The sequence below is a fragment of the Ailuropoda melanoleuca genome, chromosome 17 (genome assembly GCF_002007445.2).
Source record: "Ailuropoda melanoleuca isolate Jingjing chromosome 17, ASM200744v2, whole genome shotgun sequence".
Classification (NCBI taxonomy): domain Eukaryota; kingdom Metazoa; phylum Chordata; class Mammalia; order Carnivora; family Ursidae; genus Ailuropoda; species Ailuropoda melanoleuca.
Window position 1 is genome coordinate 7,485,937 of NC_048234.1, and position 25,838 is coordinate 7,511,774.

General features: G+C 48.5%; 1 protein-coding gene across 1 annotated transcript in view; it reads left to right on the plus strand.

The window, feature by feature from the left end:
- The window catches only part of ARHGAP44 (Rho GTPase activating protein 44), a 152,789-nt gene that overhangs the window by 106,913 nt on the left and 20,038 nt on the right, over nt 1-25,838 (plus strand). Inside the window, exons 7-16 of the mRNA XM_034647283.1 lie at nt 952-1,069; nt 8,482-8,550; nt 10,667-10,748; nt 11,190-11,317; nt 14,187-14,298; nt 14,715-14,796; nt 17,615-17,695; nt 20,190-20,303; nt 20,949-21,040; nt 22,622-22,802. Coding sequence (XP_034503174.1) covers nt 952-1,069; nt 8,482-8,550; nt 10,667-10,748; nt 11,190-11,317; nt 14,187-14,298; nt 14,715-14,796; nt 17,615-17,695; nt 20,190-20,303; nt 20,949-21,040; nt 22,622-22,802 — 1,059 coding nt within the window. The remainder of the gene's footprint in view (nt 1-951; nt 1,070-8,481; nt 8,551-10,666; nt 10,749-11,189; nt 11,318-14,186; nt 14,299-14,714; nt 14,797-17,614; nt 17,696-20,189; nt 20,304-20,948; nt 21,041-22,621; nt 22,803-25,838) is intronic.

Consider the following 25,838-nt stretch of genomic DNA (forward strand, 5'->3'; position numbering starts at 1 on the left):
GGTGTTGAACCGGAACTGTTTGTAGTCTATTGCCCTATTTCATCAGAAGGGTTCACATGACACTTTCCAGCTTCTCTTGTCAACTGAGGCAGGGCAGAGCCCCCACCCTTCCCCGCACTGTCCCTCCCAACTTCCCCAAGAGACTGTAGTCCGGTGTCGGATGCCCTTTGTCATCCCGATGACGCTATCATTTGTCTTAGGGCCGTGAAGTGGTTTTGCAGCTCGTGTCCCAGTTACAAGTAGGGAAATAAAGGGTGGACTAGTTTTTAGGATACTCACCCATTTGACTCCATGCTCTTACTCCCTGGCTCCTCTAAGCCATTGAATTTACAGACTCTGTGGAACGGGAGCCCACTGCTGATCCCTGCTCGGCTCCTACTGTCTTGCGTAATCGGAACCTTCCTTTGGGGCCTGCTCTTGGTAATGCGCTGATAATGCCGGGACCAAAGAAACATTTGTACTTGGCCATGAATCGTTCCCGGGCGGCATTCTCCGACGGCTGGTGCTCTCCACGCAAGGACAGACGTCGAAGGAAATAGAAACGCAGTCTCTGAATGTCGATGGGAAGCTTTTTGTGCTGACCAGTGGAGATTTGGGCTTTCGGATTCATTTCGATCCCCCCCCCCCCCCCCCCCGCCCCACCCCCCGGCCGGCTAACCAAGATGCCGGCCTGTCAGCTCCGCCCTCCAGGTCCTGGTAATTGCATTCAACTCANTTCCCAGTTCAGAGCCCATGGGGCAGGGATGACGTAGACTGCTGTGCCTTGGACAAAGTGACGGTCATTGGGTCTCCGTGTTCGGGAGAAGCATTTCAGGGGGAACGGTGGCAGGCTGGCACGTGCCTGCCCCGTCCCAGTCTGGCCGTTCTCTTATCTGCGTTGCGTTCCCACGGTATTGCCAGGGCTCTCCACCTGTCTCACACCTCTCCTCTTTTTCTCCTGTTTTCCATCAGGTGGCAGCAGACTTCCAAGTCTTCAGGTCTGTCCAGCGGCTTACAGCCTGCGGGTGCCAAAGCTGATGCCCTCAGGGAAGAGATGGAGGAGGCTGCCAACAGAGTGGAGATTTGCAGGGTACCCCTCCCTCCCCCGTCTTTGCTCCTCTTGACCGGGACAGATGGGACAACCCTAAGGGAGTCCCTTTTTCCCCCACTGGCCTTGTATTAAAACCCTCAATGGGAGCTCTGGTTGAACTGAATGTCCCCAAGCTTGCCTACTGGCGTGTCCAGAGCCCGGGGTGAGCCCTGAGAGTTGGGGCTTCGAGGCAGCCTCGGTGGATTAGCAACAGGGTTCCTGCGGGCCGGGCACAGAGGAAGCGGTCTTGGGGGTCTCTGTGAAGCTTTTGTACGGCATCTGAGTCCCACAGAATGGACTCTCACCTGAGTGGGACAGTTGAGAGTTTGGACAGTAGACCAACCTTGACTCTCTGTTGATATTAAATTGCGTATCTTTTTGTTCACCTTGTCATACTTCCCGAGTCACTTGACCCATCTCCTGCCTCCTGGGACATGGTCAGCTGTGAAGTTGAAATGTTGACCGAAGAGATAGTCAGGGAAAAGGGGAGTTCCCACTTGTTAAGAGAGGAATGTGTCATTCTACGAAATCCATGCCTCTGCCCTTGGAAATGTCAGCTGCCCTTTGTTATGCCCGTTCAGCTGTTTCCTATCTTCTCCACAAACGTTGCATGGGGCAGAACTAGCAAGACACCCATCATGATGTGTATACACGCAGATATGTCCGTTGCAGTTTAGATCCAAAGAACAAGAGTATCATGTTTCTGGAAGTGTGCTGGGTACCCCCCTGATGTCTTAATCTCATATACTTTTTTAAGATTTTATTTTATTTATTTGAGAGAGAGAGTAGAGCATGAGCAGGGGGAGGGGCAGAGGGAGAAGCAGACTCCCCGCTGAGCAGGGAGCCCCACGCGGGTTTCGATCCCAGGACCCCAGGATCATGACTCGAGCCGAAGGCACGTGCTTAACCGACTGAGCCACCCAGGCGGCCCCTAATGTCACACGGTTTTAAAAGAGCGTCGCCACTTGGCATGCAGACATCTCTGTTCTTTGTGGCTTTTTCTAGTTTTGTCACCTTGCCCATTGGCTGATCTTTTTATAGCCACTCTGCACGGGTGGCTTCAACCTTGCATTCAGGTGACGTTCAGGGTCAGATAGACTTGCTCTCTGGAATTAGGAACCCCGACGAGTCGGGAAAGAATTCATGATCTCTCCGCCAACAGTACCATGGACTCAAGCAAAGTAAGACTTTGAAATACTTGATCAGGTCCCGAGAATCATCGTGAGTACAGCTCATTTGTCATTTGAGCTCCCGTGGAAATGGCGAATACCTCGCTGTTGGCATTCGTGAAGTCTAACTCTCATACTGATCTCCTTTGACTCTGTGTAGTGTCTCTCCATTTTACCATGGACTTATGTTCTCTAGCTAAGAGTCCCGTTTCTTACAAAATTACTCCGTAACAGACAAGAGACAGGGGTGTCGAGGGGATGCTGGGTATGACTCTCCAAGTAGGTCAGAACAGGAGTTTAATACCGTCACTCTTCAGCTCTTTCCATGTGCTGTTTTTCCCAAAAAATATGTTCAGTTCCCTTTCAAAGATTAAAGAAGTAATACGTTGTACCATAACCAGTGAAAACGCATGAAAATATATCAAGAAGAAACAGCAGTAATTGCCCCCCATTCTTGCCCAGCAGCCCCTTGTTTCCAGAAAGGATGGCCAATTCCCCTTCTTCACCAATGTTTATTCAGAAGTACCATGAACAATGACCCTCTGTTACATGCCAAGTGGCCATAAAAGTTATAAAGACAAGGAGACCCATTGTAGAGCCTTGATATACACTCCCACCCCTTATTTTCGTAGTCATACAAACATACACCCATAGAGAGAATTTTCCGAGTTACTTGTTTTGTCACCATGTGTGTGCGTGTTTATAGAACAGTTCTGGGGGCGCCTGGGTGGCACAGCGGTTGAGCGTCTGCCTTCGGCTCAGGGCGTGATCCCGGCATTATGATCGAGCCCCACATCAGGCTCTTCGCTATGAGCCTGCTTCTTCCTCTCCCACTCCCCCTGCTTGTGTTCCCTCTCTAGCTGGCTGTGTCTGTCTCTGTCGAATAAATAAATATAATCTTTTAAAAAAAAAAAAAAAGAACAGTTCTGTTGTTTATATTAATTTACCACTTTTCTCAATTAACAGTACATCCTGGATATCTCTCCAGGGTAGTAGCTATCGATCGAACTTTGTCTTTTTAATAAAGTCCATAGGATTCCAGCATAGGGATACGTATACACCATGATTCGTTTAACTCTTTTCCTTATTGATGGATATTCAAACTAGTGTGTTTTGGTTTTTTGCCATCACCAGGAATGATACAGTCAGCATCTTTATATTCTTATGCACTGGTAATTTTTTTTAATAGGATAGCTTCCCCAAAGTGATATTTTTAGGTCAAAGACTATACATTTTAAATTTTGATAGTAACAGTTCACTTCGCTCAAAAGGAAATAGCTCACATTCCTACCAGCAACATACAAAATTGCACATTTCCCCACATCTCTCCCTGTGATGTATATTGTTCCTGTTTTCAACTTTCACCAGTCTGGTGAGGAGGGGAAAAGCTATCTTATCTCTATGCTACTGTGATTTTAAAGTCCCTGAATATTAGTAATGCTGAATGGATTTGTGTCTTTTTTGGGTATTTTTCAGGTACGCATAGACATTCCGGGGTTGGCATATTGCCTGTTTGTATTGGCAATTGAACTAACATTTCTGTTTTTCTTAAATATCAATTTATGTAAGTTGTCTGCATATTAGGGGTATTAAACTTTCTTCTGTCTGTTGTATTACAGATCATTTTTCCAGTCTGCTGTTTGTCCTTTGGCTTTGTCGATGTCTGCCATTAAAAACTCGTTTGTGTGTGTGTATTCCTTTGCATGGGAAAATAGCCCAGGCACCTTCCACCTCAAGGTTAAAGCATTTGGTATGGTCTGTGTTGTGAGGATTGGGCATTCCAGCAGAGGTCCCATGGTATCTCGTTCTAAATTGTATTTCACAGATGCCGTACGATGATGAACATCTTTGCCCACGCTTACTTACCATATGTATATATACTTTGGTGATATGTCTGTTCAGGTCTTTTGCCCATTTTGAAATCGGGTGGTTATTTAGCATTGCGTTGTTTCATCTCCAAGTATTGGGAGATTTCTCCAGCTCTATTTCTGTAATTTTATTTCTGGTTTAATTCCACTGTGGTCAGAGAGCCAGCACTGTATGATTTCGGTTCTTTTAGATTTGTCAAATTGTGTTTTACGGCGCATGATGTGATCTTAGTGGACATTCCTTGTGAGCTCCGGAAGAATGTGTATTCTGCTGTTGTTGGATGAAGTAGTCTGTGGATGTCAGCTCTATCTAGTTAATAGATGGTTCTGTTGAGCTCTGTCCTTACTGCCCTTCTGCCTGCTGGATCTGTCCATTTCTCATAGATGGGTGTTAAAGTCTCCAGCTGTAATAATGGATTCCTGTATTTCTCTTTGTAGTTCTGTCGCTTTTGCCTCATGTACTTCGATGCTGTATTTTAGGTGCATACACGTGAAGGATTGTTACATCTTGTAGAATGAACCCAGTGGCATTAATGTTGTCCCTCTTTATCCCTGATAACTTCCCTTGCTCTGAATGCCATTCTGGGGAACATGCAGCCACTCCCGCTTACTTTTGATTAGTGTTAACAGGGTATGTCTTTCTCCATCTTTTTACTTTTAATCTATATATATCTTTATATTTAGAGTGGGTTTCTTATAACCCTCATATAGTTGGGCCTTGGTTTTTGATCCACTCTGATAATCTCTGCCTTTTAATTGGTGTATTTTCATTGTTGTTTAAATGATTATTGAATATAGTTCGATTAATATCTACCATAATTGTTCCTGTTTTCTACTGATTGCCCTCGTTCTTTCTGAGGGTTTCTGCCTTTTGAGGTTTTACTTTAGCGTTTTATCTGGTTTTATCTTCTTTCTTTTCTCAGCATATCAATTATACTTTTTTTTTTTTAGGTTGTTTTAGTGGTTGCCTTAGGTTTTCTGCCTTCAGGTTTTCTGCTTTTTGAGGTTTTACTTTAGCGTTTTATATGGTTTTATCTTCTCTCCTTTCTCAGCATATCAATTATACTTTTTTTTTTTAGGTTGTTTTAGTGGTTGCCTTAGAGTTTGCCTTCAGGTTTTCTGCCTTTTGAGGTTTTACTTTAATGTTTTATATGGTTTTATCTTCTCTCCTTTCTCAGCATATCAATTATACTTTTTTTTTTAGGTTGTTTTAGTGGTTGCCTTAGAGTTTGCAATATACATTTAAAACTAATCCAAATAACTAGATACCATTTCATTTATAGTGCAAGTATCTCTTAGTAACAAAATGCCCCTGGTTCCATCCACTGACTGTACATAAGCAGACATAAGCACAGGTGTGTTCATCTGAATACATAGATACATTCACATATATATGAATACATTGTTGGTATCATTCTGAATAAACTTATCAGTTAGATTAAGAATAAGAAAAACAAAAGTTTTATCGTAGCTTCACTACCCATTCTCTGATGCTCTTCCATTCTTTGTGTAGGTCTGAGTTTCTGACCTATTTCTCTTGAAGAAGTTTTCTTTTTTTTCTTTTTTCTTTCTTTTTTTTTTTTTTAACATTTCTTGTAAGATAGGTCTATGGACAACAAATCCTATAAGTTTCTTCAAGTCCCTTTTGAAGGTAATTTTGTTGGGTACAGAATTCTAGGCTGGTGGGTTTGGTTTTTGTTTTTTGGGATTTTTTTTTTTCTTCTCAATACTTTAAATATTTTACTCTACCCTCTTCTGGCTTGCATGGTTTCTGAGGCAAGGTCAGATGTAATTCTTATCTTTGGTCTTCTCCTGGCAAATGTTTTTAACCTCTGGCTGCTTTGAAGAATATTTCGTTATTTTTGATTTTCTGAAGTTTGAAAATGATATGCCCAGGTGTCATGTTTTTTCTTTCTAACCAAAAGCCCTAATATCCCAAGTCATGATTATCTTGCTAATATTTTTTTTAATTTAATGATTTTAATTTAAATAACCAGAATTCATTTTAAACAGAATTGATCCTAAGGAAATGAAATCAAGAGATGGTTGCACACCTGTATAAACAAAGGCTTTCCAAGTGTTGTTATAATGAAAACTTAGAAACACAATATCCAGCAGTAGACACATGGCCCATTCATATATTAAATATTGTGCAACCACTAGAAAGAATATTTATCTGGGGGGTAATGAGCTATAAAACTGTCTGGTCCCATTTATGTAAACCAAGCAATCATACAAAACATGACTGATAAAAATAGATACAAAGTGACTAGGCGTCATGGTACTTAGAGCTTATCTCTGTATGGTGGGATGGCACGTAAATTTGCTTATTCCCTCTGTATCTTTCTGAGTGTGGATTGGTTGCTAAATCAGAAAACAAATGATTTTTGAAGCACATTAAACTCTGGTGATTATTGATTTGGGTTTTTTTCCTTTATAAAGAATATTCACTAATGATTTCGATACATGGAAATCTGATTTCGTTTCCACTCTTATTCCTGACTTGGAGTACGGCTTATTTGGGACCCATATGGTTAACTCAGTGAGACAGTAATCTAATTATACCTTTAAAAAAAAACCTTTGGTGTTCCTGAGGGCACTCACAGACAGTCTGTCTGACTTTCTAGGATCATCTTCTGGCAAAGTTCAAATGCTGAGTCACTGACAGTGTATTCAGTGTGACATTTAGTCTCTCGGGGTTCCCTCCCTATCCTCTGCCTGCCGAGCCATTTTGATCCTTTGACCCTTTGTGTTTTCCTTGATTTGACATACCTCCCTCACGCCTGCCAGTGATGGATGTCTCCTGACCAAAGCTGCTGGGGCGGATGGCAGACAATGTCGATTCTTCTAGAACTTTTGCTAGATTCAGCAGCCCCATGAGGGGGAGCTGAGACTTAGAACCCGTTTGATTCCTAGGGAAAGTTACCATTGCTGAGCCTACGTTTCTCCATCTCTTATATCAGCAAATAGTTACGAAGGCCCTGCTAATGTGCGTAGCACATTATAGACGGTGGAGGACAGACAGGAGAGAAGATCCTTGAACTCTCGGTAGCTATTCATCCAAAACTGGAAACTGAGCCCTTGACCTAAGAGAGTTAGATGAGAACTCCAAGTGACATTGGGCCTAGCACCTAGACTGTTCCCCACGAACGTTAATTCCCTTGTCCCCCCTCTTTCTTCCTTCTTTGTAACTGGACCAAGAGTAGCATTGACTCTCTGTGCTTACAACTCTCCAGGGAACAGATTTCCCTTTTAACTCTGTGCCTGGGGTGCAAGAACTCTTGGGCACGGTTTGCCTGCTGTCAAGGATCCTGGAAGAGGAAACAGACTGCCGCTCACCTCCCAGTGCTCTCACTGAGAATAGCTTCATTGACAGCTGGAGGGGCTGAGGGCGGTGGGGTTGGTGCAGAATGCTTGAGGTCTCCACGCATCAGGCCCTGGCTGAAGTACATCGTTGCTGGCTTGAATTCATTCAGCATCTGGATCAGCTGTCTTGTGCTGTTCTCCTAATTTCCTCAACGCACACATCATAGATTCTTCTGTCCTCCACTAAGCATCCTTTGTAAAGATCTCCTACCTAACGCTCCTGGACAGGGAGGACTTTTAGAGCTCACCTGACCTGTGCAGACAAGGTCACATACGTGGCACGCTAAAAGTCACGGTTAGTGACCGACTGTGCCTCCTTCTCAGAATGTCCTGTTATCGTACCCTGCTATGGGTGTTTCTGTGGAACTGAAGCCCTTCTCGGAGGAGGAGGACACATTCTAGAATCAGATGCCAAGTTAGGTTGTTGCCCCCTGATCCCACACAGAGTCAGATGGCGAAGGACAGTTAACACCAGGAGATTTGCCTGGGACATCAAAATTTTCCAAATTTCGAATCAGCAGCCCTCCTTTGAACCCGCCCATCTGTCTTCGCCAACTTCCCCCAAATTGGTGCGTTTCTGCCTCTTTTTCCCCATATGCTTGTGATCGACCAGTCAGTATTGGGGGTGAAGGAGAGCAGGGCAGTATGACCATCAAGGAGAAGAAAGGGCGGTCCATTTTCAGGACTGGTGACACAGGCTACGGAGATGTAAGGAAGTGATTTGCATAGCGTTCTTCCACACCCGCTTTCCTGACTCTGGCCATGGTTCATGCGTTAGAATCCCTGGGGAAATGCCTCACAGAGGGGCTCTGTCCACACTCACTCATTCTCTGGAGTCCTAGTTGGGAAATGCGGGAATGCCCATGAGAAAAGTCTGGGCCGTGGTGGGAATCGTTAAAAATGAGATTAAACAGCAGTGAAGACCCTTGCTTCTCCAATGTCTAGACTTATGCGTTAGCTGTTCAAATGTTCTCTGTTTTACCTTGGTTGTGCATTTTACCTTCCACAGGACCAGCTCTCGGCAGACATGTACAGTTTCGTGGCCAAAGAAATCGACTATGCAAATTACTTTCAAACGGTAAGGGTCTGGAAAGGTAGGAGCACCTCACGTTTGCTCATAGGAGTTCAGGGTGTGGACAGGAAGGAACGTGGCATGGAACCGAAGGCCCCTTGGTGGAACACATCACGGGCAGGAGTATGGTTTTAACTATTCTGTCGGTGAATAAGTCCGGTCTTCTCTTTCTCCTTGTGTGGATTTCTCTCAAAACCAAAGAGTAAAATTCAGCCCATCCAAGAAGATGATCGTGACTCCATGGTCTGTGGACGTAGCTCTCCTTCAAAATCACTGGAGCGTGATTTTGTCCCCTCCTCCACTGGATGTCTGGCCATGTCTACCGGCATGTTTGGCTGTCACCATGGGGGGGAGGTGCATCTAGGGAGGAGAGGTCAAGGGTGAGGCCTGATTATCCTCCAGTGCATGGGACCGTCTCCCTCACAGCAAAGAAGGACTCAGTCCCAAATGTCAGTCGGGCCAAGGTTATGAAAGCCGGGTCTGTCAAAAACAAGGGACTCGGGGAGAGGAAGATGACCCCGCCCCCAGCTCATAATTGTTTCTCATTTTGATTTTGGCCAAAGACAATGACAACTAAGTAAACGATGATTAATGTGGCCTCTTTGCCTGTCTCTCATCGATGAAAGCAGATTTAGACCCGAGAGAAACAGGATCTGAATCATCCACACTTGAATAATCTGGTCCAAATAATTAAGACCCTGGCTCTCTACCAGGGTAAGTGCAAGGCAAGTCGAAAACAAAATAAAACAAAACCAACAATAATTTAAAAGCAAACAAACGAAAAACTTGAGAGGAAAAAATACAAATTAAAAAGCCAGTTAAGTTGACCTGCCTTTAAAGCTGGGGACAAAACTCAAACCTTAATTGATGGGGGAAGTGATGGGAAGATCAGAAGGTAAGGAGGAGAAAAAAGAGGAGAAATCCTGAAAATTTTAAAATTGCAAGCACCCTGGGCCGGTAGCAGTCCCCCAAGGCTGTGATCAGTGAGTGGTCCAGACCTTGAGAGGCATTCCTCTGACCCCAAAAAAAGAACCGATAAGCATTCCTTCCACCCTGGAAAGTTTATTTTAAAATAATAGCACTTTCTCAAGTATATTCCACTGGGTATATGTACAGAGATAATATTTTAGAATTTCTGAAACTAATGACATTTTTGACATTCCAAAGCTTTCTTGGACTGCCTCCTTGCCATTTATGTACCATTTTCCCCCCCAATGTTCTGATTTTTTTTTTAATTTAATTCTTAACTAGTGTTTAGTTTTTGCTTGGAGATAATAGTATCTGCCCTCCATGCCAAGCGTTTCAACAGAGCGATTCCCTCCCCTTTCCCTCAAGCGTACGCAGTTGTGGGGGTCTCAGAAGAGAAATGGCAGGACCGTTGCTTACCGCGGTTCATCTGCTCTTGTTAACATTTCGGCAGCTGTTTTAGTAGCGAGATGGTCAAAACAGGCAAATTGAAAGAATTTGGTTTTTGGGGCTACATCACCATATCCAGAGCACTTTCATCCCCCAGGTCCTTGAGGATTGTGGATCAAGCCACATGGTTTCTGATCATTTACATATTAAACTCAGTTTGCAGAAACCAAGATACAGACAGCCTAGCATTTAGCCCTGTGTTCTAGGCAAATGGATTTTTTTTTAAAAGATTTATTTATTGGAGAGAGTGTGCACACTTGGAGTGGTTGGGGGGGGAGGTGGAGGAAGGAGGAAGAGAGAGAGAGAATCCCAAGCAGACTCCCCCTCAGAGCCCGACACGGGGCTCGATCCCACGGCCCTGAGATCATGACCTGAGCCGAAACCACTGAGCCACCTGGGCGCCCCTAGGCAAGTGGATTTCTAAATATGTTCCCCATTTATATTTTCCTGGTGCGCCTCTCTCTGTTGCCTTTGCTTTGAGGGTGGGGTGCGAGGCAAGGTGGGGTCACAGCGAAGGCCAGCCATCTGTGTCAGGCGCCCGGCCCGGGGTGGTCCCCTCATTTGAGGGTGGCCTGAGAGAGAGCAGGGGACTCCGCCTCCTTCCCTGCGAGTGAGGGAGCACGTTCACGGAAAGCCCTCCATGGGGCACGGCAGCCACACTCCCCACCCTCCCGCAAAGTGTCACCCTGCCCTTGTGTTTCCTCAGCTCATCGAGGTGCAAGCAGAGTACCACAGGAAGTCGCTTACGCTCCTCCAGGCCGTGTTGCCTCAGATAAAAGCACAACAGGGTAAGCGCGGACCTTCCCTGGCGCGGGCAGGTGGGGGAGCCTGCTTGCCCCCTGGGATGAGACCCCCACCCCTGCGCCCCGGATCTCCTCCACCCTCACACGCTCTCAACAGGCCCACATTGAGAAGAGCCTCTGGAACTTTCCACGCTGGTCCCTTGAGCCAGCACACCCCCACATACACTGCCCCTCCACCCTGCAGGGGATGAGTTGGGGGGTGTGCATGGACATGTGTGGTTGGTGCGTACCCAGCATGAAGCCCGGCAGGTCCGGATGAAGCTGGCCGGCCGTCTGCCCCACCCGGGCTCCTCCGTCCTCCCCAAACCACAAGAAGGGAGCCTCCGCTGGGCCTCCGTGGCTTTGGGAGTCAGGCAAAGAAGAAAGGAACTACGGGAGCGCGTGCCCTTCGCTCCCTGCTGACGGCCCTCTCGCTTCCCCGCTCAGAGGCCTGGGTGGAGAAGCCTTCATTCGGAAAGCCTCTGGAAGAGCATCTCGTGACCAGCGGCCGGGAGATCGCCTTCCCCATCGAGGCCTGTGTGACGATGCTGCTTGAGTGCGGGATGCAGGAGGAGGTAGGTCCGGGGACGGCGGAGGCCAGCCCCCCAGCAGGTGTCCTGCTCCGGGCCGCAGAGCCCGCGGGGTCTCCTCCTCTCCCCGGCCCCCGCCAGCCGAGACGTGTCATGACATGGGACGGCGCCCCATCCCGCCGCACCCATGCTGGTCCTGCTTTCTCCCGCGAGCCTCCGCTTGTCAGGGAGGGAGGAGGACGGTGGGAGGCTGATAGAACTGGCCCCGACGAACTTCCAGCCACACTCCAGCCGTCCTGTCTTCGTATGTACTAGGACGTGTCCGGGATGTTCCTCTTCCTCCCCTTCCTCCTGTTCTTTCTTTGCTTGATGAGACCCCTCATTTAAAAAATAGACCTTTTCACCGTTTTGATCATGACTCTTTTCTAGAGATCCTGAAAATGGGATCGATAGTGACGTTAGCAAGCCCTTCCTAAGAGCCACGCGTAAAGAAGTCTATGGGAAGTGGGTGACTGTTGTTTTATCGCCGTGTCATCTGTTCCCTGGGAGCTGGACCTCGTGTCTGGTCTCTCCTGCAGGCTGTTTTAAAATCTCTGGGCCGTCTTCCTTGGATCTGATCAGCCAGTCGATACTTACTTAGGGCGTGCCGTGCCTTTATCGCTGAGTATGCGAGGGGGACATGGTGGCTTATGAACTTGCCGGGGGACACGTGTCGAGCATCTATGAAATGCACTGATTGATTCAGAACAGCTGTGAGTTTTACGTGCGCCCGGGGTACATGCGACAAACCGAGGTCTGCCCCAGAGAAGGAAGCCAGTGATCGTTCAGATGCACGTTGGCCGCTGCCCCTGGGCCAGGCGGGTCGACATGCTGCCTCTTCTCAAGGGATGGGGGTAAATGTGTGGTTTTGGACCATGTTTTAAGTGCCGGGCATTCTCGTGTCTGTTACCAGTTACCAGACGAAAAGGTCTTTACGGTCCTTGAGCCAGAGCCTCATGGAGGGAGGTGAACTGGGCCTCCCCGCACCCCATCGCTTTCCAAAATTATGGAAAAACTGCAACACATAAACTAACAAGCCTCATCGCCCAGCTTATGGTCAATCCTGCTTCCCCTCTGCCTCCTTTCCTATAATTGGATAATTGGAAGCCAATCCCAGACAGACATTGTGTCATTTCATCGGCAATACTTCAGTATGTTTCTCTAAAAGATAGGGAATAAATAGTAATTATATATAATATGGAACACATAAACATATACAAAAAAGAAAAATAATTTGTTAATATCTTCAAATATCTAATCAGTGTCAACGGGTTCTTTCTGCCTCTNCCCCCCCCCAAGCCCCCCCCCCCCCGTTTCTCTCTACTTTGTCCCAGCTTTTCTCCTTTCAGTAACAGAGATGCTCAGGTTGTCCCAAGCCTGGGAAAAAAATATCTTTTTTCAAGCCGACTACGACCTCATACTCCTTCCCCAGCTCTTTGGTTTTGTTTTTGCCTTGGCTCCCCGGTTCCTCTCTTGCCCCTCCCAGCAGCTTCGGGCTTATCAGCCCCATCACCCCATCCCTGCCCTCAGGGAGCATTTGGGGTCCTCCTCCCTCCCCTGGGCTCCACTCCCATGTGTGCTGCCATTTCTTCAATATGCGCCCACAGATTTTCCTCGGACACCCCCAGACTGGACTCAACTAGCTGTGGTAAGAATCCTCTCCCCCTCCTCTTGGTTTTTATCGGTCACTCAGTGAGACAGCCTTCTCAGTAACACAGTCGAAAATTTATAGGCTTCTGTTCGGCAACCGCACTGGCTTCTCTTTGGCATTGTCCGTCACCAGATGCCATCGCGTTTGGTTTCCTCCACGGTGAGGGCATGGTCTTCGGCGGATCCATCCCACTGCTTTGGTATCTGCTGTGGTTTGGTCTTGGTCACAGCAGCCTTAATTATACACTAGTCCAAACATATTTATGGAACTTCCTCACATATATGGAGGAAGAGAGCTTTGGACTTCTATGTAGAATGGACTTTGCCATCTTAGCAGGCCAAACACTCCGTATTCCAGGACCAGGAACATTTTCTTCTGAAGAAACTTTGGAGAGCCTGGTGGTGGCCATGAAAGGTTGAAAGAGCAAGGACTGTTCTGCCAGCCCGTTTCTCAGTCTGTGGACTGAGTCACAGAATGCCAGGCGCCCCAAGAAGGCGAAACCAATCAGTAGCTCTTCGACCGTGTCTAACTCACCTGTGGCTTGAGGGTTCCCCTCTAACTCTGTGACCTGCATTTGTCTCCTCAGCACACCCCTGTCTTCTTCTTCTCTTTCTCTTCAGAGCTCACTTTTGTACCAGGTACAGTGGTTTGCTTGGAAGGGGTGACGGTGATTCAGAAGTAACTTTAAGAATGAAACACGGAGAGGCCGAAGGAGGCCCCACTCCCTGACACACCACCCCTAGTTTGCCCGTCCTCTGAGGACACTGACGTTGTCTCTAAAAGTAAAGCCCTGCGTCTCCCAGGACACAAACATGCCCTCACCCCGTAGACCTTTTCCCATCCAGCTTCCTACACCCCCACGTCTGACCAGGTGTCGGCCAACTTCTGCAAAATGTATCTTAAATGCACAAGAAGTTGGAGAGCCCAAGGTTCATTGATTCCACAGATACTTACTGAACCAGAATGACGCGTCACCACCCCATCCTAGGCACTGGGGACATCAAGGGGGGTGAGTTCCCACTCACCAGTTCCCGCTCAAAAGTTGCTTACGGCTAAAGGAGGAGCCCTGTAGAGAGCGGGCGGCTATGCTGTTGGGAGATGGTGGTGAGCAGAGCGCGTCAAGGAGATTCTGGAGGAAGGGAGCGGGGAGACTTTCTGTTTGTTCGTTTTGCTTGCGTGCCTTTGAGTTGCGGGGCTGTGCACTGACCCCCTGCGTTGTTTTAGGGACTCTTCCGAGTAGCGCCGTCTGCCTCCAAGTTGAAGAAGTTGAAAGCTGCCCTGGACTGCTGCGTGGTGGACGTCCAGGAGTACTCAGCGGACCCCCACGCAATCGCGGGTACGCGCCCTCGGCCCTTAGTGAACGGCTCGCTTGTGCTGGAGAGGCTCACAGGGAAGGGCGCGTCGTCACGTGACCCTCGAGCCAGTGGCTTCCCAGCGTGCTTCAGATGTCCACCCAGGGCTCAGTTTTAAGCCTGATTGCTGGGGCCCCTTGAGAGAAGATCTCCCCAGTGTGGCAAGAGAAGAGAAGGGGATGGTGGGAAATAAGAGGGGGAACCGACCATGATTGGCAGTCCAGGTCCCACCTCCAAGCCAGAGCCTCCGATCCATTCACGTGGGAAACCACTGTTTGGTCGTGGCATGCGGGTCAGGGAAAGCCATCCCCCGACGGACCCCCCACGGGTGATGCCGGCTGGGAGGACTCGTCTGTGCCGGTATAAAGTGGCTCACAGCCAATATTGTGTCCGTGTCCAGGAGCTTTGAAATCTTACCTCCGAGAGTTGCCGGAACCTTTGATGACCTTTGAACTCTATGACGAGTGGATTCAGGCTTCCAAGTGAGTGGACCACATTTTGGAGTGTGTGGTTGGGTGGGGTTTATTTGGAAGTATTTATTGAAATTATGAAAGCGTGTAACCTGTGATCTTACAACTTGGCTTCTTGGTATATGTCACGGAGAAGTGCTCGTACTTGTACCCAGAGAAGCAAGTACAAGGATGGCGATGCCGGTGTTATTTGGAATAGCAAAAACCTAGATATTATTAAAGATTTATCGGTGGGGGACCAGGGGCATGAATAAATAAACCATGGCGTATCTACACGGTGACATACTCCACAGTGCTGAAAAACCCTGGTCAAGCTATTCCTGCTACCACGAAAAGATCGGAAGACTTACTTTTCAGTGAAATAAAACAAGTTAACAGGGACGCATGTGATAGTCTGTTGTTTTTTATTTTTTTAAAGCTTTTTTTTAAGGTTTTATTTGTTCACTTGACAGCACAAGTAGGCAGAGTGGCAGGCAGCAGGAGAGGGAGGAGCAGGCTCCCCGCTGAGCAAAGAGCCCGACGCAGGGCTCGATCCCAGGACCCTGAGATCATGACCTGAGCCGAAGGCAGACACTTCACCTACTGAGCCCCCCAGGCGCCCCAGTATTCTGTCGTTTTAAAAAAAAAAAACCACACTCAAAACCATAGCATTTTAGGAGTGCCTCTATATATGCATCAACGCATAGAAAGTTCCGGAAGGGCTCACAAGCAGATTGTCATGATTCCTTCTGGAGAGAAGACTACAACAAGGGATGGTCGCAGGGTCTTGACTCACATTTGTAACCATTACAAATATATTAATAACAGCTCATTAATAGCTAATATAAAAACATGATGTCCGGTCCGCGGGCAGCCCTCAGCTGGGTGGCTGAGAAGGGACGTGATTTGGAGAGCTCTCTAGTCGTAGGCTCAGTCTCAAAGCACAGCCAGCTTAGCCTGTCGGAAGGAATGCTCGAGTACATACGTGCTTCCTTGGACCCTGAAAGAGCCCAGCTGACCTCCAAGGGAAGCCAGGCTCTGCACGTAGCGTTAGAGAAAGCTAGCTCCAGTCATGTTGCGTGGCGCTGGGTTTTTTCCAAGGTGGAGTAGAGACTATGCGTGGAAAAAGCCTGGCTGATTATCTGGAATGCTTACATCTCCTTGCGGAGCGTGGGTGTGAGCTCCATGACGATGGGCAATACCTCTGTCGAGAGTTCATTAGAGGCTCGTCACCGTTCTAAGCTCAATATACGCTTCTAACTCGTTTAATTGTCACAGGAACGAACCCCGCGAAAGTGGGTTGTGGTTTTCCCCAGCTTACAGGTGAGGAAGACGAGTCCTAGAGCAGGTGTGTGACGGCAGGTTACCTGCCATCTAATAAATGGCAGAATGAGGATTCGAGTCCGGGGGATCCGGTTCTGGAAGCCATGTGCCCACCTACGGCACTTCATGCCTTTCTAGAGCCACTCAGTGGTCCTAGGGATGAAGAGAAATGAGACCGTATCCTCTGATGGAAACTGTCCCTTTTATTTCCGGACTGCATATGTGATCTTGATAGAGGAGCTAGAGATGGGAGGACAGCCAGGGCATCGGGATCTAGCCAGGTCTTGGCAGCATCTGCCCTTTCCCCTTAGACGCTGATTGAAAGCTTGAGATCAACCAGACCCTCTGTACCGCTCACGCCGACTCCAGGCAGGAAGTATTCCCGTGAACCCATTTTACAGATGCGGGAGAAGAGGTTGCATAGAGATTCAGTAATGGGCGCAAGGTCACGGGCAGGAGGGAGCTGGGTCTTTAATGGCCTCCCTGCGCCGAACCCTCTTCGTGCAGCCTTTGGTCAAATTGCAGCCACTTTGCAAATAGGGTCTGTTCACCTTTCCGTTTCTAAATGGCTCGTTTGGTTTGCACTGCGGAGTCCTAGGAAAAGTGTGTTTTGGAGAGTGCTTGCCTCTTCCTCGAGGCCGACCTGAGAGAAAAGAGAGATCTTCTCCCCTTGGTCAGGCTCTGCGGGAGGGCCTGTGGGTACACAGAGGTGAAGCGTGTGCGTGGTGGTCCCCGCCCTGCCTGAGCCCCAGCTTAAGGAGTCAAAGCTGGGCCTTCATCCTGCTGACATTTTCCTTTTAGTTTTTCTGGAGAAAACACGCTTCAAGCAGAAGGGTCTTCCTAACCTAATGCCTTGTTGTAGATTTTCACGAAAAGCATATATAAAATGTAGTCCTGTAAGTAATCTCTTTTTATTCTTAGAGGCCTTATTTAAAAAAAAAAAAAAAATCCTTGGAGCAGACCTTTTGTAGAATGGAGAATCCTTGGTTCCATGGAAATCACCCCTCTCTGAGTTAGCCCTTGAAGGTCAGATTTCCTTACATATCTGTCGAGCTCATAAAATGTGCTGATTTAGAAGGTATTTATCGAGCACCTGTGATGAGTCAGAAGCCAAGGAACTTTAAATAACATCTGTTGAACGGAGCAGTAGGCTGCCCCACGGTGTGAAAGCGGGTTGAGCTCCCTTGACTGGTATGCTGTATCCCGGTCTCTGTTCCGGAATCTTCCTCCTGACACCGCCAGGGTCCTGCATTGCTCTCGAACAGGTGTCTGGCTTCTTCCCTCCTGCCCCCACCTGCTCCCCTGGCCTGCATTCACCTGAGACCTGTGACACGTGCCGGGGACGTTTGCAGGGCAAGACAGGGGACACGGAGAGGGAAACAGTCGTCACCCAGCACTTGAATAATAGCAGCTGGCCAGTGGGGTCAGTCGCGACAGGTGGCTTCTCATTCTGCAGCTGGTTAATATGATCGCCAGTGAGATCGCATTGATCTGTGCTCAGCCACTGGCTTTCCTGTTTATTCCCCAGTATTCAGGAGCAAGACAAGAGGCTTCAGGCTCTGTGGAATGCTTGTGAAAAATTGCCCAAGGCCAATCACAACAACATCCGGTAAGTGGACAGATCCTGGAGGCGCGGGATCAGGGTTATTTAAGCCTCGCACACACGGTTTCCTGGCTAAAGGTCACGGTAACTGGCCTGCGCGGCATTTTATGGGGGTGCCCCGCATGGTTAACGTGCATGGTCTCCTTTCGACCTCACACGACCCTGCGAGGTGATTAATTACCATGTCACCAAGGAAGGGACAGAACGGAAGGCACTCTATGACTTTGGGGGCCATTGGCTAATTCCGTTGAGTTCTCTGATGTGCAAGAAGCCAAGATGAATGCAAGCTCTTTTTGAGATATTGTGGGTTAATTTTTTAAAGATGTTTTATTTATTCCCTTGAGAGCAAGAGCATGAGTAGGGGGGAGGCTCAGAGGCAGAGGGAGAAGCAGACTCCCTGCTGAGCAGGGAGCCTGACATGGGGCTCGATCCCAGGACCCCGGCAGGCAGACGCTCCCAGGCGCCCCGATATTGTGCGTTTATTGTAAAGATAAGTGTTCAGGCACAGCTTGGGGAGGGTGACCGGACCCGGAGCTACTTGGTGGAGGTGTCCTTGTGCTCGTCTGCAGGGGGAAGAAACCAGAAGAGTATCGTCTGCTGCCTCTTTTCTGCACCTCTCTCTCTCTCACTCTCTCTCACTTTCCTTGCTCCCCCCCCCCCCCCNTCCCCCCCCCCCCCCCCCGCCTTCGGGATTTTACTTCCCGAGATCTTTTCTGCTCCTTCACACTCTCCGCTTCCTCCTCCCTTCGGCTTCCAGCACCTGCTCCTGGCCCTGCCACCTCCCCTCCGTGTTTCCCTAGACGCAGACTCCCGGCTTCAGCTCCTGTTGCCATCTGCCCGAGTATCTCTGCTTCCCCGTTCGAAATCCGAACAGCCGACAGTGTGGCGCACCCTTAAGAAATTAAACATAGAATTCCCGTCGGATCCGGCCGCGCCGCTTCTGGGTATATATAGACCCAGAAGATGGGAAAGCAGGGGCACGATGCTCGTTGCTCGCCAGCGGCTTCCGCAGTAGCCACGCGGTGAAAACCGCCCCCGCGGCCATCGCTGGGTGAATAAACAAAACACACATACGATGCACTCTTCGGCCTTAAAAAAGGAAGGGGATTCTGACACGTGTTACTGCTACACGGGTCCCTCTTGAGGACATGGTGCCACATGGAAGGAGAAGGGAGAGAGAGGTTCAGAAAGGTGAAGGTCCTCAGACGGAAGGACAGATGCTGGATGATGCCACGTATATGAGGGACCTGGAGTTGGCACATTCACGGAGACAGAAAGGAGAAGGGGGGTGTTGCCAGGGGCTGGGGGAGGGGAGCATTGAATGGATATAGAGATTCTGGAAGCTGGAGAGGATCTGGAGATGGATGGTGGAGGTGGTTCTTTACAGTGCGAACGTATTTAATGTTACTGACTTTACTGCTACCCTACACTGAAGAGTGATTAAAGTAGTGATTTTTATGTGTATTTTACCACAAGTAAAAAAAAAAAAAAATCCCAAGAGCGGTTTAATGTACGGCTTCCTCCTTAGTTCCTTGAGATATAATTCACCTACAGTTGAGTCCTCTTAAAGCGTGCGATTTAGTGGGTGTTTATGTGTGTAGAGGCCAAGCTGTCACCCCTCATTTTAGGCCATTTTCATCACCCCGAAAAGGAACCCTGTTCCCGTTAGCAGTCACTCCCCATCCCCCGCCCTGAGCCCAGCCTGGCCCCTGGCAAACACGAATTTACCTTCTGGGTCTCTGCGATTTGCCTTTGCTGGACATTTCCCCTAGGGGGAGCCCTACATCACGTGGTCTTTTGTGTGTGGCTTATTTCACTTAGGACAATGTCCCCAAAGTTCGTCCGTGAGGTAGCCTGTGTCAGGACTTCCATTCCTTTTTCCTGGGTGAATAGTATTCCACTGTATGGATGGCCCACGTTTTATGTCTCCGTCTCTCCCTTGGTGGACATTTGGGTGGTCTCCGCTCTCTGGTTGGCTTGCCTGACATTGCATATTTCTCTTGAGTAGGTCTCTAGGAGTGACTTATTGGCTCCTGTGCTTAATCTCTGTTTAGCTTTCTTTTTTTTTTCCCCATTAGCACTCAAAGCCCCACTGAGGTTAATCCCAGGGGACGCCACCCCTAGCACGTAGAGGTCCCTGCGGATGGCACTTGGACACTCTGCTTCTCACTTCTGCACACAGGGAGGGTGGCAGGTGACTGAGGTTTGAAAAGAAGGAGGGACTTCAGGTTACTAGATACTGGGTCAAAAGGAAAGACGGGGAATTTCTCTGGCCACGGTTCACTGATGGAGATGTTGATTGTAGCCGGGTGAGATCGGGGTCTGCCTGTTTCTCAGGCATTCTCGTGGCTTGACACCTTACACGTCTTCATTGTAATGCAGGATATATGAGTCCCGTTGTCAGTAAGATGGGCTACGTGAGAGAAATTTCTGCCCCATGCCGGGGGAATGTGGCTGGGGTTGAGCTCGAGTTAAACCTGGCCCTCTGTTTTCCTTTCAGATACTTGATCAAATTTTTATCCAAGCTCTCAGAATATCAAGACATAAACAAGATGACTCCCAGTAACATAGCAATTGTGTTAGGACCCAACCTCCTGTGGCCGCAAGCGGAGGGGTGAGTACACAGAGGAACGTGCGTAGGGGTCGCGTATGGGCGGATGGCCAGGGCCCCAGATAAATCATCAGCCTCTCTTGTTTGTCAAGTCCTATTTCTCCCTTGGCCTGCTCACGTTTTAGGCTCAGGAGAAGACCCAGAATTCTGCAGTTCTTTCTCACTGATGGTCTCAGAGCTGCAGGCCTGCAGTGAGGGTCTTCTCTGAGCTAATCTGAGTCCGCAGCGGGCCAGGCACACTCTTCCAAGGCCTTCCCGACGCCCTGCGAAGAGCGCGCATCCCAGCCTCTGGATGCAGGGGGTGGAGGGCTGTCTCGAAAGAAAGAACAGAGTTGGAAAGCAGATGAGTCTGGCAGTTGTGAGAATCACACCTCCCAGTGACAGGTGCCTGATGCTTGGTGATTTCATGTCTATTACTCATTCACACATCTCTTGTATGGAGGACTTCTGTGGTTACGTCCCTTCTGTAGAGGGGAAAGAGAGCTTCGGAAAGGTGAAGTGTCCTCCCGAAGAGAAAGCCTACTCGCAGACCTAGGTCGGCAGCCTTCGGGTCCAGGGGCCCTTCCCTGGGCCGTGGGGCGAGGCGTGCCTATCCGCTGCCTCTGCTGGTAACCCGGCCCTGCCCCTGTCTCTGCTCTGTGCTCGCAGGAACATCACGGAGATGATGACCACAGTTTCCCTGCAGATCGTTGGGATCATCGAGCCCATCATCCAGCATGCAGACTGGTTCTTCCCTGGGGGTATGTGGTGGCATTGAGGTGTGGAAGCGGGGGGCCGGGGGAAGGTAAGAGTGTTACGGTGCATTCAGAACTTCTGAAACCGAAGGTGTTTGTTATTAATCCTTCTACACACATGCACACATGTGTGCACACCACTAAGGAAGGGTGTAGACTCATGGTGGTTTCTTACCATCCAGTCCCGGGCCGAGCGACATTCTGGCCACAGGTGTCCACTGCCTGCGCTAATCACGTCTGTGGATTTTTACTGGTCCAACATCCACACTATGGTGTCTTTAAATCTATGGATCATGAAACGCTGCAACAAAAAGGAAAGAGGGATCGCCTGCTGGTACAGATGCTGCATAGACCTGAGATGAGCGCAGACTGTGATTCAGGGCTCAGGGATCCCTTGGGTGCCATCGTTTTGTTACTCCTTTTGTGTGTCCTTTGAGTTGCCCTCAACATGTAAAGGTGGGGCTCAAAGGTGAGGAGAGTTTTTGTATTTGGTTCAAAATTAGGCTGTAAAGACAGCTCCCTCGGAGGTGCTTCCTCAATGTTCCCAGCCATGGAAACACTGTGGCATAAGGGTATGACTCTCAAAGGTAACAGCTTTCAGGAGACAGCGGTTGTTATACTCAATTCAGTGTTTGCTTGTTTTTTTTTTAAGTGGCACTTAGCTTATGTTCAGTAAACATCAAGAATATGCTTTTGGCGGTACAGCAGTAAACCATTTCACTCATAGGAAGATAAAATATTAATAATTCTGTGCCCTGTCCATCAGAGGTAATCAGTCAGTGCTGATCTAACATCAAAGAAGTTAGATCGTCTTTACTTGGTTTCATGTGTTTTGACCATGAACTTCTGTTGTCCTGGAGTTCTGTTGATGACACATAGTTGGGTGAGGGTGGGAAATCAGGACAAAGAAATAAAGGAGGTAGGAGTTTAAGGCATAATTCCGTTGCTTGTGGATGAGCGGCTTCATTTCCGTTGCAGATAGACAGGTTGTGGCTAGGAAAGGATGGGATACTTCTGTTTGTCACTTGCCAGCCAACAACTGTAGTGGCCTTAGTGAAATCTGTAGTTTCCAATCCTTTTTAATGTTTTCTCTTTGGTTTTCCAGAAAGACAGTGTCATCATCTATAAACAATAATATTGCCTCTTATTTTATTTTCTTGACTTATTCCTTTGGCCAGCACTTCTCCAATAGTGTTAAATAACAGCGGTGGGAGTGGGCATTGCCCCTTTTCCTGATTTGAATGAGACAGCTCTGGTGTTTCAGTTGTAGCCGTGAGGTTTGAGATAGATGATTTTGTCTTTTTCAGAAAGTACCCATCTGTTCCTGTTTGTTTTTTTAATCACAAATAGAAATTGCTTTAATTAATGCCCATCATATTAACGCGATGGGTGAGCACTTGTGTTCACCTGCTAATATGATGAATTATATTAGGATGAATTCATATCAGCAGGTGACCTAACGCTGAACCACGGAATACAGTTTTCTAGGGGTGAAGTGTGGAGGAGAGGCCACATCTGCTTCTCTCTCTCCTGGCCAGGAGGGGCGTGACCAATAGATCACATACACCCATTCTCTCTTCCCTGCAGAGATAGAGTTCAACATCACAGGGAATTATGGGAGTCCCGTACACGTGAACCACAACGCCAACTACAGCTCCATGCCCTCCCCAGACATGGACCCCGCTGACCGGCGCCAGCCCGAGCAGGCCCGCCGGCCCCTCAGTGTCGCCACGGATAATATGATGCTGGAGTTTTACAAAAAGGATGGGTATGAACCAGTGTCCCTTTCTCAGCGTTGGGGGACCACAGGGGGGAGGGGTGGGGAGTTAACACCAAGCCGGAATGCCGGGAAGGTTGCACGCTCTAGCAGTGGTTACAGCGATCTGTGGCAATGAGGTTGTTGCCTCCTTCTCTGTGTTTCCTCTGTGCCGTTGTGACTGAGTCCCTTGGCTTGCTTCCCTTGCTCTAGGGTCAGAGGTAAGTGCAGCTTTCTAAGCCAATGGTTGTGATCTGTATACATCGATGACTTTTCATCAGGAAAAAAAAAAAAAGCTGGTCAATGAGGGGAATTAAAAGAAATACACAAACGCTTTATTTTCACTCAAAATGTCTAAACCTATGTCAGTTCTCAGATCCCGAATGGTTTTTCACTGATGCTGGCTCTGCCCCTTCCCATTCTTCAGCGACACCCCTGTGTAAGCACCTCCTTGAATGCGGGGTTGAACATCTCCAGGTTCCGCCTCTTTCAAATAAAGAGCAAACCTAACCTCGAGGCAGTCTGAGTGTAAAATCCTTCTTCCCGTCTTTTATGAGTGACACCTACACGTCCCAGGGTGCAGTCGCCACGAGACTCGTAAGCGCGTCCGACGGAACTTGCGTGGGAACAGCCCTCTTGACACTCCGTTCAGATCCGTTTCCGTAATGTGGAACTGCATCCTGGGATCCCCGGAACAGATAAAATGGGCATCAGCCGGGTTCGGGACAAGCCCAGCCGATTTGTGGGGAGCGTCAGCCACGGCAGCGGGGGCACGTGGGCTGAGAACACCCCGCAAGTTCAAGGCGACAGCGGGTGTGTCTTACAGAAGGAGCAAGTGTTGTCTTGTTTGCTCCAGCAAGCCAGTCGTGTCAACGTTGGTTAAGAATTAGAAATTGCTACTGGAACACAGAATTCAGCGGCTGCTCTTTCAAAATGGACCCGTAGCGTATAAAGCACTGAACGGGAATATGCATTCAGAGATTCGGACCACAGCTTTCCGCCTCCCTCCCTGATAGATCACGAGGCAGCCAGAAAGATCTGCTTGCTTGCAGGGTTATGGCCTGAAGGGCCTCAGAGGGAAGGTTGAAAACCAGGAACTGTTAGGGGCACGTGAGTCTTCCTGTTCACCCCTCTTAGTTCCTGAGTGAGAGCTGGCACTGGGGACCTGGACCTATGTCCTGGGATCATGGGATCCCTGCTTGTCTCCTTATCCCGCAGAGACACTTGCTGTGTGAGGCAGCCCGAAGAAGGGGTGCGGGGGGGAGGGTGTTTATCTGCTCTGTGCTTTTGGTTATTATTCTCCAGCCCGAGAAATTCCTAGAAGTTAGAGAGAGTAAGGGGAAATTCCTTAAATCTTTTTTTTTAAGATGTATTTATTTGGGGGGGGGGAGGGGCAGAAGGAGAGAGAATCCCAAAGCCAACTCCCGGCTGAGCGCAGAGTCCAAGGACGCGGGGCTCGATCCCAGGACCCTGAGATCATGACCTGAGCTGAAATCAAGAGTCCGCTGCTTAACCAGCTGAGCCACCCAGGGGCCCTTCCTTAAGTCTTTAAAAAAAGAGCAAACCGAATCCGATCTTTGCACGCTGAGAGAGAGAGAGACACACAGAAAGAGACAGAGAGAGGAATTCATATGAGCAAGTGCCTCGGATTTTGTTTTCAATCTCAGTTCAAACAGCTCTGTTCCTTTGAGAAATATGCCCAGCCGAAGAGATACCCCGGGGGACGGGTTCTGGTCCCAGCTGGGTTTTGGAGAACTCCTTTGGTCCTCATGTTTCTGCCTCCGAGGTGTGCTGCTCTGTCCTTTTCCTGCCAGGCCCTGTCAAATTCCCAGAACTCTGTGAAGAGCAATCTGGATGCTATCTACGGGAGCGTTACCACTGTGGAATCTTGGGGCAGTCAAGTCTGCCGGCCCCCGTAGTACGCACGCAGAGGCAAAAACTTGAATGATGATTTTTTTTTTAAGTAGGCTCCCTGCTGGGTGTGGAGCCCAGTGCGGGGCTTGAACTCACAACCCTGAGATCAAGACCTGGGCTGAGACCAGGAGTCAGACGCTTAACCGACTGAGCCACCCAGGTGCCCCTTGAATGATGATATGGTAAGCAACTGCCCCCTCTCTGATGACAATCAGTCATTCAAGAACTTTGGAAATGATTCGCACGCTGTTCTGATATAAAGCCAAAACTGCCACCATCTACTTGAAGGGTCTAGGGGATGCACTGCATAGATCACTCTTGCACACTACATGGATGTAGTTTATGTATTTTAAAATTTGTATTAAACATTAAGTTAAGTGGAGGGCTTACTGGTTTAGGGTCACCCTTGCTCCCATTGTCTGGGGTACTGGCCCGGGTACTTGAAGGTACCAGTGGGCTTACAGAAGATCAGTTCCTACCAGCTTTCCCAGAAACAGAAGCCTAAAGCTGTAAGTGTTTGGGGGGAGAAGAAAGCCATTTACATCAGCTGAAGACCCCTGTGCTATTTCAGCAACAGTAGAGGAACTCTCCACATTTATCCCGTTTCTGAGCTCTTAAGATCTATGAGACACATTTTAAAGTCTTCAAACTGCCCTCTCGAAACACTGACAAAGCTTACTTTATGAGAGCATTTTGGTCAAGTCAAAAACAAAAAAAACAAAAAACAATTGGATATCATTTTCCTGGCTGATGGCTGCTATGTCCTAGACATCATACAAAGTGGTTCACTCCCATCCCAGCTCCAGGCTTTGGTCCTGCTGCCTTTGACTCAGGATGGCTCCAGAACTGAGTTTCTTCAGCAAGACCTGGAGGCAGATTTTGGAGCTCACATTCACCTTTCTCGCTATTGTGGTTGGCAGAATAATGGCCCCCCAAGGCTGGCAGCAGGTCCTGAACCCCAGAACATGTAAATATTACCTTATTTGGGAAAAGGGTCTTGGCGGATGTGATTAAAATAAGGGTCGTGAACTAAGGGGACCACTGTGGATTACCAGGATGGCCCCTAAATGCAATCCCATGTATCATAAAATGCAGAAGGAGATTTGACATAGGCACGAAGAGAAGGAAAAATGC